The following is a 17,139-nucleotide window of genomic DNA, read 5'->3' as shown; positions in this document are numbered from 1 at the left end:
TGCTGCTTTGCCCACAGTGTGCCCTCACCCTGGTACTTCCCACCCCTCCTCCAGGAGTCTTCCCTGAATCCTGTGTATTTTGGCTGCTAAGGAATTGGGTCCAAATCTTATAGGTCTAACCTCTCCTCCATAGGGACTTTGCTGAATTGTAAAAGTAACATTCCCTATTGCTTAAACAGCACAAATGCTATATGCACAAATAGAGATGGGTTCCAGTTTATAGTGGCTTTTTCCTCCTTTTCTTTTTAAATCTTTTTATTTGAAATAATTTTAAATTTGCAGAACAGTTATTAAGATAGTACAGAGATTTCCTATATAGTTTGCACCCAGCTTCCCCTAATGGCAACATCTTATATAACTGTGGTATATTTATCAAAACTAAGAAATTAATATTGGTACAATACTTTTAAATGAACTGCAGACTGGTATTTACTGGTACATACCTGGGTTGCAGGTTCCATCTCTGCCCATTCAGGGCTCATGCGGGAGGCAACCAATCAATGTCTCTCTCTCTCACACTGATGCTTCTCTTCCCCCCCTTCACTCTCTCTCTCAAAAAAAAAAAAAAAAAAAAAAGCAATAGAAAAAATATCCTCAGGCGAGGATTTAAAAAAAAAGAAAACAGTCGTCAAATCCAGCCACACACAAAGGGAGAAGAGTTAAATTGGAGGGAGGATTGTCAAGGAATTGTGGACATCTTTTCAAACCATTACAGTTATGCGTAAGTATCTGGAGGTAGGTACTCTGAAGCCTTGCAAATATCCTGTCTCTGTAAAGTTTCTTCCATTAATTTTAATGCCCATCAATGGCCTTGGCTGCTGCAAGGTCTCTCTCTTTTCCTTTGCTGCATAGTTGACTAATGAACTATTTATTCACTAACAAAAATGCAGTCAAAAAGGGAGTTCAGATATTTAGCTGTCATGGTATGGTGACAGAGATTCCTGACCCTGATTATAGCAAGAGTTTCTGGTTTGGTTAGATATGTGTTTGCACATCTGAAAGCCTTCCCCACAGAAAGCTTCCTGGCCACTTGTCCACTGATCAGTCCAAGCATGCATTACTGATTGCATTTGGGCTACAGGGAAAGTCTGGGCTTGACTGCTGCCATGGAAACATTGACTGACTCCTGGCCTGAGGAGAGCAGGTTTTTAGGAAATGCTGCACAACTGCTCTATTGCTGTGATGTCTCCCTCTGATCACTTTGGACTGAGAACTAATAAGCTCCTGTTCAACAAAGGTGGAGTGGACATACCATTCCAGACAGGAGAAGGGCAAATGTTAAGCTTGTGTGTGTGCGTGTGTGTGTGTGTGTGTATTTGTGCACATGTGAGTGGGGGTGGGGTTGGGAGTGGGGGGTGGCCACTGTTTGGAACTGCCCCACAGTCATGCAGCCTGTCTAAAATCCCTGCCTAAAGCACTCAGGCACCTCTCATGATTATTTAATTAAAGATAGATAGTCACTTCCCCTAGACTGTAAACTTTTGAAGGAGAGACTAGGTCTGCTTTGCTGACCATTATGAGCTCAGCACATTGGCAGGCACATAAAAGGCACTAAATCATACTCATAGATGAACAAGTAACCTGGAGTTGGGAGTGTCCATGCTTTTGATACCATTGTAATGAGCCCAGTTATGAATAACTGGAAAGGAGCAAAGGGACTGGATAGGGGGATAACGGAGGCATGCCCAGTAAAGTCTGGGTGGCCTAGGGAAGGTACTTGCCTGTCATTCACACCTGGGACCAGGTCATTGGCCAGGACAGGCGTGGCCACTGCAAGGGCATGAAATTTGAGATACTTAAGCTCCTAAACAAAGTTCTGTCTCTTACTCTCTTGCCTCTCTTGTGTGCTAGTCTCCTGGCTCTCTTGTTGCAGGGGCAATGGACTAATGGACTACAACTAACTAGTCTAATGCTACATCAGACCCAACTCTATTATGGAATGGAAGATTGGACTCTGGCTTTGCTTTTAGATCTGCTGAATCCCCAGCTGCACCTCTTTCAGGACTGGTTTAAGGGAAATGGGACTTTAGAAATGCAGGGAGGTAATTCTATGCACATAAACATCACTCATCCTCTTGTGATAGTCTTAGAAAATTCTTTTTCTCAAGATATCCTAAGGACCCTATGACCCCCAGCACCCAGTGGGGAAAGGGACACCCCACTTCCACCAGTAACACTTTCCCTACAGTCTTCTCAATCACAGAAGCAGTATTGTATTTAGTGATTATATTTTCTAGTAGAGTTAGAATAGTGTTACAGTTTACTTATATTATGAAGTAAAAAACATTTGCGGGCTAGCCTAGGGATTGAACTATGATGTAGAACACTATTAGGGATAAGTTGACTTTGGGCATAGCTGAAAAAAGATACATTGTGTGGTCTAGTGATATCTGAACTCAAATCTCAGCTTCATTATTTATCAGCTATGTAATATTGTGGAATGTATTATCTAAGTTCCCAGACACTGTGTCTTCTTCTGTATAACACAGCATTTGTTGTGAGAATTAGCTGAATTTTATATGCAAGGTTTGTATATATATGTGTATATATGTACTTGTATGTATACATGTACTGATATATACGTGTATGTATACATATATTCTAATGTGCATATATGTCTGTCTATCCACCCATCTATATTGTGTATCTATAGTTCCTGGCATATGGTCATTGTATTAGTCAGGATCTACATCAAGTATTTCAGCAGAGAAAGCTTAATATAAGGAATTGATTAGATAGGTGTTAGAGAACTAAAAAATCAAAGGGGACACTGAGGTAATGCAGATAAAGTACTTGTTGGAAGAGGTACCATCCTAATGCCAGTGGCACAAAAGAGAGGTTGGGGGTATCAGAATCTGGAAGCTCAGAGGAAAGGCCCTGTCCTGCTCAGGGAGGGGCGCCTGCCAGTTGGTGCTGGTTTTGCAGGACACAATGAGTTGGTTTTGGCAGTGCCAAAACATTAACAACAACAAAAGTGTAGACTGGTACCAACTGCTGCTGGGGTAAGGCTCTGATTAGGGATTGGGGACACTGACAGGACAGCATGCCTCTGTTCCTGCACGCTTGCAGAGCCTAACAGCAAAGGGCAAATGGGCAGGGTCCTGTCCTGCTGTCCCAAGGTAGATCTGTAGGAAGGGAGGGGAGCTGACAGACAGCAGCTTAGCAGCCAGCAACACCGGGGAACTGGTTTGACTTATTCATCGTTTTACCAGCTGCCCAGCATCCCACTGTACAGCCAGATCACAGTGTACATAGTTATCCATTTCCTGGGACATTCAGATTAGTTCCAGATTTTTATTAAATGATGCTGCAATGGACATTCCTTTAATTCTCTTTGTATTGCATAAATTTGTAGTTGGGGAGAGAGCTTGTCTAACATTCTGAAAACCATAAAGGAGTTATTAATTTTTTTTTCTCCCAACATTGAATGTCTAAATATTATGTAAAATCAGGTGTAATACATGTTATAGCAAAATATTTGCTCCTGTTTTATCCTCTTGGAAGGAAGTCTGTCAGAGCAGCAAGCCAAGCCCCTAGCAGAGTGCACAGAATAAGACAGGTTTTGATAAAGTTTGACACTGATGCTGCTGAAGTAATAAACTACCCCAATTACAGTGTGCTGCCTGGCGAGTCCAAAGATGTATTTCCTTTCTACTAGATGTAGCCAAACGCAAATTGCACGTTAATGGTAAATGTGCTAGCGCTCTGTGTTCACTTTCCTAAGAGGTGCTGAGTAGCTCAGGATGTCAGGCCAAAGTCTTCCACCTCAACAAGGAAGTCATTTTTAAAATGTTCTGCAATTTTCTGTATATTTGCGGGTTTTTTTCCTGTTAAAGATCAGGAGTGGTGATGAAAACTTTTTAGAAAAGCAAGTGCGCCATCTTGTGGAGTATTGTTGCAGCATTTAGTTCTTTTATTTTAGTTAAATGAACTGCTGTGCTACCACCAATGATTTGCAGGATTCTTTTTTCTCTCTGCATCTTATCTTTTTGTCTCATTTACTCTACGGCATAGGGGTGGTATTGGTGTCAATTCGCATACCAGCTTTTGCAAACATGCAATTTCCATCAAATAAAACTTAACGCATCATCTGTCTGGTGTCACCTACTTGTTTCCTAATTTTCATAATTTGCATCAAATTCTGATTTTGCAGTTTGCCTGTACTTTCACTGAAATTATTGGGAAATTTCTTTTAAAATCCATTTAACCGCTACAATTTAGAGGAGAGAGAAGAAAATGTGGAGTTGAACAAAGGTCGGGTATGCCTCCTTGTAGGCATGGAAACTTCTCTCCCCAGTTGCCTGGAATTGGGCTCAGCTGTTCAGCATGTGCACTTGTAGATATTGGTTCTGCTCTTCTTTGGAAAGTTACTGATAGAGAGATTGGAACCTGGAGAATGGTTTCCCATCATTAGAAGGATTCAGGGACTAGTATTTAGAGTAGAGTAGGTCTTTCTCCCTGCTTATCCCCGTGTGGGCACAGTTGAGGAATGGCAGGGTTATGGAACACCTAAGAGCTTAGAAAACAAAGACATAGGCCTCAAAAGGCTGGCAGTGGTGGACCTAGCTGGCTTCTCTTGCAACAGAGTGAAATGTTCAGCATCTTTGACTCCAATTTGTTCAAACCTGCTTTGTTCCCATGGTCTTTAGGGTAATAGCTTCTACTTGTCTTGCATGCAGCACTGGAGGAATTCTTGCAGCTTCAGTTTTACAACAGCCCCTTAGCTGAAATTGCCCCTCCTGAGGAGATAAGGAAAGTATGTATTGTTTAACCTCTTGATCAGACTCACATCAACTAGAGTCAACAGACTAAAAACAAAGCTTCCTTGGACACCTGATGGCACCCAGATATCTGCAATAGTCAGTCACCTCTTGTCCCTCCCATTTCTCTCTTCCCTTGATTCTTATACCAATCCTGAGTTCTGTACTTTCTTAAGGTGCTTCTTTACAATGCTAGTCCACCATCTTCTAGGCTTGCAGGCTTTTCAAATACAGTTGCTTTCCTTGTCCTAAAACCTTGTCACTTGATTTATTGGCTGTTGTGGGGCAAGCAGTATGAGCTTAGACTCAGTTACATTCTCTGCTTGCCCAAATTCCCCCACTATCTCACCTTCTGGCCCCAAATAAGTCTAAAACATGCCCTAGGAAAAGGAGGAAAAATAAATATATAAATCAGATCAAAGTATTTTACGTACTGGTTAATTTATTGCATGCTCTCAAATGTATTGGTGAAAAATAGTTTCATACATAGAATTCTTGGAGCGGCTTGCTCAGCGGTATCCTTTTTTGGGCCAGGCAGCCAGCTTCTTGAAAGTTCTTCTGAAACTTGTCACTTTCACCCTGATCTTCTGTTGTTGAGTAATAGCTTGCCCTGTGTGATCTCAAAGATCCCTAAACTGGTCTTAGCCTACAGTTATTTCTATGTAGGGAGGATGACTCTGCTGTGTGTATGCCCAGCACCTGCACATTCTTCTGGGAGTAGTGACCTTCCTCTTTTAGAAAAGGCTCCTTCTTTGCAATACTCCAACCATGTCGGATCATGGAAACTGCCATGACCCCACCCTTCTGGCCACAGTAGATTGGACTGGAATGGAACCTGATCCAGATGCCAGCCAATCAGAATCTTTCCCAGGAGTTATTGAATTTCAGAGAGAGCAGAGTTTATACTTCTCTGGTGCATGTGAGTAAAAGAGAATGAAACTGATGCACATACAGAAGCAGAAAAAAAGATGGTGAGTGTTCTGGTGGTTTTCAAGTCCTTGGCTGAAGTTTTTCTAAGTCCCAGCTGCTGTTCTGACCCTCCCAGGGTTTAAATATGTTACACACCTTTATATCCTTCCAATAAATTTTTTTGTATAATCTATTTCAAAATGGCTTTCTATTGCTGTGTCCAAGAGTCCTAATGAATACATATGGGAAGGCCCATGTCAAGGTCACAGCATGGTCAGGAAAGGTAGCCCTGACCAGAATATTCCTTCTATGGAACTAGAGTATCAGAAGATTGCTTTGGTGAGCAGAAAATCAGAACAAGGGGATTAACCATATGATTAGAGGGTCTGATAGAACAGGGTCTGGGAACCTAATGTATCCACCTTTTTTAATAGGGATCAATCTGGTTTTTTTTTTTTTTCTTTTAAAGACACATTTATTCATCATCATAATCAGACTATTAAATTTAGCAATCAGCAGCACAGGTGAAAAAGATTTCTACATAAAAACCCTTTGTTGGAATGCTTTACAATTTCCACACAACAGAAACTAAAATAACCTGTTATACAATTAGTTACAAATATAATCCTTGAGTTTTTTGTTTATCCACATGAATATTGTCTAAAACATGTCTTCTTGTAGCAGCTAGGTCCTGCCATCACTGTCTTTGGCTGAGTTCACGAATCTCTTGTGACCTGTAGCTTCTCTGTCACTTTTCTGGCTCTCCTCCCCTGCTAAGCTTTGTTTCCTGGCAGTAATTAAAACCTCTTGCCACTGCCATACTTCAACCATGTGGGGTCATGGTTGCTACTACTGCTGCTGGAACTGCTATAGCTACCTTGGTTTGGCAAAGTATTGGCTTCCACCACCACAGGGAGCAGAGCTTCTGCCTCCAAAGTTTCCTCATTTCATGGGTCTAAAATTTGAAGACTGATTGTTGTAACTGCCAAAATCATTGTAGCTTCTGCCACCTCAAAAATTTCTTCCATCATTACTAAATTCATTATAGCCATCTCCACTGCCACCATATTCACCATGACCACGGCTGCCACCAAAGCCACCTCAATTAGTGAAGTTTTCTCCATGACCAAAGTTGTCATTCCGACCAAAACCACCATGATCATCTCCGAAGTTTACAGAACCACTTCGACCTCTTTGGCTGGATGAAGCACTAACCATTTCTTGCTTAGACAGGGCTTCCCTTACTTCACAGTTGTGGCCATTCACAGTATGATATTTCTGAACGACAATCTTGTCTACAGAGTCATGGTCATCAAAGGTTACAAAAGCAAAGCCTCTCTTCCTGACACTGCCTTGGTCAGTCATGATTTCAATCACTTCAATTATCCCATACTGTTCAAAATGATACCTCTGGCCCTAGCTGGTTTGACTCAGTGGTTAGAGTGTTGGCCCATGGACTGAAGGGTCCTGGTTCCGATTTAGGCCACGGACACGTACCTCGGTTGCAGGGTCACCCTACTCGAGGTATGTGCAGGAGGCAACAAATCGATGTCTCTCTCACATCGATGTTTCCCTCTCTCTCTTCCCCCTTTCCACTCTCTCTAACAAGCAATGGAAGTGTCCTCGGATAAGGATAACAACAACAAAAAAATCTGTTGGGTGATGTTCTTCAGTGTCTCCTTTTTTTGTTTTGTTAATCCTCACCTCGCAGATGTCAGACCAATGGTGGTGTGAGAAATAACCTTGGCCTCTCCCCCTGAAATTTCAACAAATTAACCAACTATAATTCAACCAACAATTCCCTACTTAATACAGAGGCACATTTGAGACCCGTACATTGAAACACCTGAAGCTGGGCAACCAGGAATAAGCAGGGAGATAAGAAGAGAGGAAAGCTCAGACCACCCTCAGACGTAGCCGTGTAGCCAGGAGCTTGTGGTGCAGCCAGGAGAGAGTAGGAAGCCAGTGGTAGCAGTTGGTGGGGAGGAACAGAGAGCTTTGGGGGGCAGTCCAGCAGGGCAAGTGAACAGTAACTGAGCTAGCAGACGCCTTACAGAGCACAGGTTCTGTAACGTGGCTGTCCACTGTCGGGGTGGGGTATTTCTGACAAAGAAATGGAACCATAGAGCCCTTCTGCCCTTTGGACTCCCAAAACTTGCCTACTGTTGCCTTGGTGCTGGGTAGAGGAATACTTTACCTGTAACCAAGAGCTACTGCAGTAGAACCACTGTTTCCCTCTGTGGCTGATCCCTGGGTTTGGTGCTGGGGCTTGACCCCACGGAGGGTTTGGGGTGACCATCATGGTGAGGGCAAAACAAGCCCTACCCCCAAGCAGCACAGCTGAACTGCCTTACAGAAGCCCATGGAGGTCAAGTCTGGGAGATCACAGAGGTAAAAAAAAATCTTGTAATTCAGTGCCACCTATTGGAAAATAGTAGAAAGACCTCTTCAGAGAATGCTGCTATAGAAGGGGTATTTGTGCCTAGACAAAGGAGAGCAGGAAATACCATGAATAACCATGATAATGAGGATGATCAGAAAGAAAATGAAAAAATCCCCAGAAAGCAAGCTAGAACACAAGGAAATATGTGATATAAATGACAGATTTCAAGATTGCAGTTCTGAAAATACTCGAGATTTGAGAAAATACAGACAGGAAATTCAGTGCACTCAGAAAACAAATCAATGAACAAAATGAGTACTTTAGCAAAGAGATTGAAACTTTAAAAAAGAACCAATCAGAAATCCTTGAAATGAAGCATGTAACTAAGAAGATTAGGAATGAGCTACTGAGCATAGACAATAAAGCCAATCAAAAGGAGGAAAGAATTAGTGATACTGAAAATAGGAATCTAGAAATGACAGAGAGGGAAGAGAGAAACCTGAGCATAAAGAAAAATGAGCCCTTGCAGGTTTGGCTCATTTGGTTAGAATGTTGGCCCACCAACTGAAGGGTCCTGGATTTGATTCTGGCCAAGGGCGTATACCTCGGTTGCATTCTGGGCCTGGTTGGGGTGTATTCAGGAGGCAACCAATCAATGTGTCTCTCTTACATTGATGTTTTCCTCTCCCCCCCTTCTACTCTCTCTGAAAAGAAATGTAAAAAATATCCTTGGGTGAGGAGTAAAAAAAAAAAGAAAAATGAAACAGCTCTATGAGAAATATCTGACTGCATCAGAAAAAGCAATATTACAATAATAGGCATTCTGGAATAAGAAGAGAGGGAGGAGAGAACTGAGAGTCTATTCAAACAAATAGTGGATGAGAACTTCCCAAACCTATGGAAAGAAGATTCTATAACCCACGAAGCAAACAGAACACCTACTTACCTCAATCCAAAGAGGCCTTCTCCATGGCAGGTTATATTAAAACTGTCAAAAATTAATGACAAAGAAAAAATTCTCAAAGCAGCCAGGTAAAAGAAAGAAGTGATCTACAAAGGAAAACCCATCAGAATTTCATCTGACTTTTCAGCAGAAACTCTATAAGCAAGGGAGTGGAACCAAACATTGAAACGTCTGAAAGAGAGAAATTACCAGCCACGAATAACATATCGAGCAAAATTATCCTTTACATATGAAGGAGAAATAAAGACGGTCCCAGACATACAGAAACTGAGAGATTTTATCACCAGAAAACCTCCACTGCAGGAAATACTCAAGGGAGATATTCTACCTGAAACAAAAAACATAAAGTAACAACACTACAAGTAAGATCACCAAAAAACTTATGGCATAAAGAGGGATAATTTGTGACAACAAAAACATAAAAAGGGGAAGGAGTAAAGGTCTGAACTGGCAAAGGAGGATGAAAATCAGATGCACTCAAAAAAGAAAAACAACTACTGTAAATATGCAACTTTATTTTTTATAAACCTAATGGTAACCACATACAAAAATCCCCAAACCAGGACACATAGCTTAAAAAAGGTGGACACAGAGGAAAGAAGTATGAAACACCATCAAACAAAAACAAGAGACAAAAGTATAAAGGAAAAGAACCAATGGAGACACACAGCTACCAGGAAACAAAAGATAGAATGGCTATAGGAAATCCTCATACATCAATAATTACCCTAAATGTAAATGGTCTGAATTCACCAATAAAGAGGCACAGAGTAGCAGAGTGGATCAAAAAACAAAGTCCAACCATATGCTGCCTAAAAGAGACATATCTAAGCTGCAAAGACAAAGTTAGATTCAAAGTAAAGGGGTGGAAAATGATTCTCCAAGTAAATAATGTCCACAGAAAAGCAGGCACAGTCATACTTATATCTGACAAAACAGACTTTAAGACAACAAATATAACAAGAGAGAGACAAAGATGGACACTTTATAATGATAAAGGGGACACTATATCAAGAAGACGTTAACACTTCTTAATATGTATGCACCCAACCAGGGAGCACTGAAATATATAAAGCAACTATTCATAGCACTAAAGGGAGAAACAGATCAAAACACAATCATAGTTGGGGACCTTAATACTCCATTGACAGCTGTAGAGAGACCAACCAAACAGAAATCAATAAAGGAATATCATCCTTAAATGAAACCCTAGACTAAATGGACATAATTGACATTTACAGAGCCTTTCATCCCAGAACATCAGATTATACATTCTTCTCCAGTGCACATGAAACATTCTCAAGGATAGACCATATAATGGGTCACAGAAGTAGCATCAACAAATTCAAGAAGACTGAAATTATACCAAGAATATTCTCTGACCACAATGCTTTGAAATTAGAAATGCAAAAAGGAAAGAAAGAAATCCACACATATGTGGAGATTAAGCAACATACTACTACAAAATGACTGGGTCAAAGAAGGAATAAAAGATGAGATCAAGAGATATATAGAGACAAAGAAGAATGACAATACAACATATCAAACCTCTGGGATGCAGCAAAATCAGTAATAAGAGGGAAGTTTATATCATTACAGGCCTATCTCAAGAAACAAGAGAAATCCCAAGTAAAAAACCTAACATCATATATTTTTTTAAAGGTTAAGCAATCAGTTTGTTTATTTATTTTTTAATTTATTATTATTTTTAATCCTCACCTGAGGATATTTTTTCCATTGCTTTTCAGAGAGTGGATGGGAGAGGGAGAGAGAGAGAAACACCGATGTGAGAGAGAAACATCAATTGGCTGCCTCCTGCTCACTCACCAACCAGGGTCAGGGATTGAGCCTGCAACTGAGGTACGTGCCCTTGGCTGGAATAAAACCCAGGACCCTTCAGTCCACAGGCTGACACTCTACCCACTGAGCAAAACTGGCCAGGGCCATCACATCTTAACCAGAAAAAGAAGAACAAAAGGAACTCAAAAGGAAATCATAAAAATTAGAGCAGAATTGAACAAGAATAGACTACCCAAAAAATTAATAAAACAAAGAGCTGGTTCTTTGAAAAGATTAATAAATTGACAGACTCTGGCTATATTCACTAAGGAAAAAAGGGAAAAGACCCATATAAACAAAATCAGAAATGAGAAGTCACCACAGACATCACAGATATACAAAGGATCATACTAGAATGTTATGAAAGACTATATGCCAACAAATTCAATAACCTAGGAGAAATGGATAAATTCCTAGAAATATGTGACCTTCTTAGACTAAATCATGAAGAATTAGAAAATCTAAATAGGTGATGAGCAGCAAGAAAATTGAAAGAACATCAAAAACCTCACAAAAAATAAAAGTCCAGGACCAGATAGCTTTACCAGTGAATTCTACCAAACATTCATAGATTTAAAACATCCTTCTTGCTGGCCTGCGTGGCTTAGCAGATGAACATCGATCTATGATCCAGGAGATTGCAGGTCGATTCCCGGGTTGTGGGCTTGATCCCCTGTGGGGGGTGTGCAGGAGGCAGCCGATCAATGACTCTTTTATCACTGATGTTTTTCTCTCTCTCCCTTCCTCTCTCTGAATCAATAGATATATTTAAAAAACAAAAACAAAAACAAACCCCTTATCTTTCTCAAACTCTTCCAAAAAATTGGAAGAGGCCATACTTCCAAACACATTTTATGAGGCCAATATAACCCTGATACCAAAACCTGGCAAGGATAACACACACAAGAAAAACTACAGACCAATATCTCTGATGAATACAGATGCAAAATTCCTAAACAAAATACTAGCAAACTGAATACAGCAGACCACCAAAAAATAATTCATCACGATCAAGTGGGGTTCGTTCCAGGGACACAAGGATGGTTCAACATACGCAAATCAATTGATGTAATACACCACATTAACAAAAGAAAGGATAAAAGTCATATGATCTTATCAGTAAATGCAGAAAAAGCATTTCACAAGATACAACATCCATTTAAGATTAAAACTCTCAATAAGATAGGACTAGAAGGAAAGTACCTTAACATAATAAAGGCCATATATGATAAACCCTCAGCTATCATACTCAATGGTGAAAAACTGAAAGATTTTCCTCTAAGATAAGGAACAAGACAAGGATGCCCACTCTCACCACTATTATTCAACATAGTTCTAGAAGTCCTAGCTAGAGCAATAAGGCAAGAGAAAGAAATAAAAGGCATCCAAATAGGGAAGGAAGAAGTAAAACTGTCACCTTCTGTGAAGGACATGGTTCTGTATATAGAAAACCCTAAAGACTCCACTCCACCAAAAAACTATTAGAAACAATAAATACAGTAAAGTTGCAGGATAGAAAATCAATGTACAAAAATCCATTGCCTTCCTGTATACTAACAACAACAACAACAAAAAACCCCGATTCCTTTTGCAGTTGCAACCAAAAGAAAAAAATAGCTACGTTCTTAACAAAGAACGTGAAAGACCTATATACTGAAAATTACAAAGCATTATTAAAAGAGATTGAAAAAGATACAACAAAATGGAAAAATATCTCGTGTTCATGGATTGGAAGAATCAACATAGTTAAAATGGACATATTACGCAAAGAAACATACAGATTCAATGCAGTCCCCATGAAAATACCAATGTCACTTTTTAAAGAAATAGAATGAGAAATCATCAGATTTGTATGGAACCACAATAGACCCTGAATAGCCAAAGCAAACCTGAGTAAAAAGAAGGAAGCTGGAGGTATCACACTACCTGACTTCAAAATATACTACAGAGCTATGATAATCAAAACAGCAAGGTATTAGAACAGAAACAGACACACAGGTCAGTGGAACAGAACAGAGAGCCCAGAAATAAAACCACATGTATATAGGCAGATAATTTTCAATGAAGGAGCCAGAAACACACGATGCAGTAAAGACAGTCTCTTCAATAAATGGTGCTGAGAAAACTGGAAAGCCACATACAAAAGAATGAAACTGGATTACAGCTTGTCCTCATGTACAAAAATTAACTCAAAATGGATCAAAGATCTAAATGTGAGACCCAAAATAGTAAGTTACATAGACAAAAACATAGGTACCAAGCTTACGGACCTTGGTGGTAAAGAACATTTTATGAACTTGACCCCGCAGACAAGGGAAGGGCAAAAATAAATGAATGGGACTATAGCAAACTAAAGAGCTTCTGCACAGCAAAAGAAACTGACAACAAAACAAAGAGGAAGCCAACCAGATGGGATATTTGCAAACATTAGCTCCGACAAAGGTTTAATTTGCAAAATATATGAAGAACTCATAAAACTCAACACCAAACAACCCAATAAAAAAGTGGGCAGAGGGAGAGGAAAGATGGTGGCACTGTGAGAAGCAGCAGAGCGCCCCTGTTCCTAGCCATGGACTCAATTTGCTCCTAAAATACTATGTAGCCAGCTTGGAAAAACCAGAGAAACATACCTGAGTGGACATATTTTGAGTAGAGATCACTGAAGAAACATCGTAGAGTCCAGTAAGACAGGGTGGGGAGTAGAAAGGAGTCCCCCCTGAAGACTGTGCTGTGCTCTGACCCCCGAGGCTTGGAGGCTGTAAAGCTCCCTCCCCTCGGAAGTGTGGACCAGCATCCAAAAGCGGGGATTTCACACCCAGAGCTGAGGAGAGAGGAAGGAGTGCCCCACGCAGAGAGCAGAGGGACTCAGGGGAGTGGTATGCCCAGGAGGAGGGGACGGTGCCTTCCTAGGAAACAAAGCTTCTAATGGTGGCCTCGACCCATGTCCAATGCTCAGGGTGCTGACCATAGGACAGGCTGTCCCAAAGCCTCTGGCACCCGAGTAGTAAGGGACCAGAGTTCTGCACTGAGCAGCCACATACTGGGACCCTCTGCCTCCCTGTAAGGCAGTGTGTTGCGCCCCAGAAAGCATTTAATTTTTGTGGCCCAGGGAAGGGGACGAGAGCCCTCCTACCATGAGCTCCCTGTGGGGAGACTCTGGGATTTTGGACCAGCCCTGAGGGTGCCCTGGTGGTGTGTGGAGCTGCCCCAGCTTTGCAGGGGAGCTGCCTGGGGCTGTCTCTGGGTCCCCTCCTGTTGGGTGCCTTGGTGCCTGGGGGGCAGGAACTTGCAGGGCGGATTCTGCCGGTGTGTTGCTTTGTGTGTGTTTTTTTCTGATAGCTGAAATGGCTCCCACCTTCCTGGTGTGCACTGGACGGACGAGCGAAAGCTAGGATTGGTGTCGGCACAGTATACACCCTGCCTGGTGCGACCAGCCAACCAGACCTGGGAAGGGAGGGGGAGAGTATGCAGGTTCTCCTGCAGCCGGGAGCACCGCCCCCAACAGGAAATGGGCTGGTTCAGCTCACTGAAGACCCAGACACACCCGCAGGGCACAATCCTGAGGGGGAAGGGAGAACAGCTCACAGGAGGACTTTACAAGAATAAGACTCTAAGGGACTGTTGTTCGGAAATGAGAAAAAGCTGAAAACCCCTGCCAGGGGCTGGGCAGGCAAAGGGCTCACTGGAATGTTTTTTAATTGAACCCACTGGCCCAGGCTGCTGAAACGGCCCATACAGAAAAGACAACAGGCTGAAATCAATCTGAAACTTCAGCAGGCCAGGGCATGGGGAACTAGAATTGGAGAACAGGGTAGAGACACAGAAGCTAGCTGTGTAGCAGAGACTAACTCCCTCACAGTGAGTGCCTGACAGCAAAACCCCTAAGTAAGGGTCAGTGATAACCTCAGCCACACTACCCATCCTGCACCCTAAAGACTACAGAAGACTCTGGAGTAAGACCAGGCAACTACAAAGTTGCAAAATAGCTGAAAAGAGGAGGTGGTCCCAGAGAGCCTCAGATCAACCATCTACCTAAGGACACCAGAGCCAAACCTAGACAGCTCCTCACATTGACTGTTACACAAGTACCTCCCAGGACAACAAAAATCAGCATCCAAAACAGCGAGCCACAGACAACATAAGCTGTCCAGAAGAAATTCACCTGATTTTTTTTCCTCCTGTTTTCTTTGTTTGTTTGCTTGTTACTGTTTTTCCCTTAGGAAGAAGAGAAAGGGAAAAAAAGTTTTGCTTTCTTTTTAAATTTAAAAAATATTTTTAGATTTAAAAAAAGTTTTAATTTTTTTCTATTTATTTTTAAAGAATTTTGTTTTGCTTAGTTTTGTTTTGTTGCTCTGTTTTATTTATTTGCTTTGTTTTATCCTTGCTTCTACTATCAAGACTTTCTTGATATTCCCTGCTTAATTGCTGAAACTTTATCATTACACCCAATAAGTTTACTGCTCTTCTCTATAGTTTCCCCCAAATCTCTTATTGGACTCCCTCCCTGCCCGGGCTTTCTCTCTATCTCCTCTCGATCCATTGGCATAATTTTTCCCCCCTCTCTTCTTTTCTTTCTTTCGTTTTCCTCCCTTCTGTCTTCCTGTCTTTTTGCTCGATTGTTAGTTTCTCTTATTCTCTTTATTGTATTTTCACTTCCTCATTTTCAACTATTATCCAATTCCTATTCTCTCCCTTAACTTTTTATTTCCCCATCTTTCAGAATCTTTTCTCTCCGTCTTTTATCTCTCAGTAGCTTCTCTATTTTTTATATTTTAGTTTAGTTTTATTATTATTTCTAAATTTTCGTCATTGTTAACAATATACTTTTCTCTCTCTAAGCTTTACTTTTCTTTCTCTTTTTTTTACCTTTTTTTTCTCTCTAGAATTTGTTTTCTCCCTTCACTGTCCCAGTTCTATTTTGACTTGGGTTGTTTTCATTATGATTGTCAAGATATTTTGTAAGATACCCCTTGTTTCTTGGAAGTTTAGTTTTGTATTGTCCTGCCTTCCCAGCACCCGTACAACAGCGTACATGACGAGGTTGGGGTTGAGACACACAGCCAAACTAACTGAGAGGAGAGTCCTCCCAAAGACTGGTCAACAACAATCTAGACCCATCCACAACAAGAGAGCCCAAAGAACTCAAAAAGAGACACCCACAAAAGGGACACACCTAGAGCAAAGAGCTCAGAAGTATAAGGAAAACACACCTCTGGGCTCCACTGGAATCACAATACAAAATTCCTCCCCATAAGACTGGGAGACAGTAAAGATATTTAATATATAGATTCAAACACTAAGAGCCACCAAAATGGAGAGACAAAGAAACAACCCCCAAATTAAAGAAAAGGAAAAATCACCAGAAAAAGGCTTTGATGAGATGGAGTTAAGCAAATTATCAGAACTAGAGTTTAGAGTATTGATTGTAAAGATGTTCAAGGAAATTAATGAGAAAAACAAGGCACTAGATAGTAAGATTGAGGATCTGAGTAAAAACATAAAAAAAGATACATAACAAACAAAAATCAAACAGAAATAAAGAATGCTGTATCTGATATCAAAAATACACTGGAAGGACCAGCCGGATGTGGCTCAGCGGTTGAGCATCAACCTAGGATCCAGGCGATTGGGGTTCGATTCCTGGTTAGGGCACATGCCCAGGTTGTGGGCTCGATCCCCAGTTGGGGGCATGCAGGAGGCAGCCGATCAATGACTCTCTCATCATTGATATTTCTATCTCTCTCTCTCTCCCTCTCCTTTCCTCTCTCTGAAATCAATAAAGATATATTAAAAAAAAAAAGAATACACTGGAAGGAATTAAAAGCAGGCTCAATGAAGCAGAGGACAGAATAAGTGACTTAGAAGACAAGGTAGAAATAAATCAATCAGAGCAGCAAAAAGAAAAAACACTTAAAAGCATGAGGACAGTCTAAGGGAGCTTTGGGACAACATGAAGCGAAATAACATTCACATTAGAGGAGTACCAAAGCGGAAGGAAAGCAAGCAAGGGATAGAGAACTTTGTGGAGGAAATAATGACAGAAAACTTCCCTAGGGTGGCTAGGGAGAAAGTCACACAAGTTCAGGAAGCACAGAGAGTTCCAAACATGAGGGACCCAAAGAGACCCACTCTAAGACACATCATAATTAAAATTGCAAATGTCAAGGACAAAGAGAATATTAAGGGCTGCAAGACACAGACAAGCAGTGACCTACAAGGGAACCTGCATAAGGCTGACATCAGATCTCTCAACAGAAAAACTTCAGGCCAGAAGGGAGTGGCAT

At 41.1% G+C, this 17,139-nt stretch overlaps 1 protein-coding gene and 1 pseudogene across 3 annotated transcripts in view; both read right to left on the bottom strand.

Moving 5' to 3' along the window:
* Positions 1–570: 570 nt before the first annotated feature.
* MICU2 (mitochondrial calcium uptake 2) overlaps positions 571–17,139 on the bottom strand; it is a 119,852-nt gene continuing 103,283 nt past the window's right edge. For all 3 annotated transcript variants that reach the window (XM_016212905.2, XM_016212907.2, XM_016212908.2), the window contains one exon: positions 571–4,739. In XM_016212905.2, coding sequence (XP_016068391.1) covers positions 4,620–4,739 — 120 coding nt within the window. In that variant the 3' untranslated portion in view covers positions 571–4,619. The remainder of the gene's footprint in view (positions 4,740–17,139) is intronic.
* Positions 4,758–7,968, bottom strand: LOC148093751 (heterogeneous nuclear ribonucleoprotein A1-like; annotated as a pseudogene).

This window comes from Miniopterus natalensis, chromosome 2, assembly GCF_054644295.1.
Source record: "Miniopterus natalensis isolate mMinNat1 chromosome 2, mMinNat1.hap1, whole genome shotgun sequence".
Lineage (NCBI taxonomy): Eukaryota > Metazoa > Chordata > Mammalia > Chiroptera > Miniopteridae > Miniopterus > Miniopterus natalensis.
Note: the sequence above shows the minus strand (reverse complement) of the source record. Positions and strands in the feature narration are given on the sequence as shown.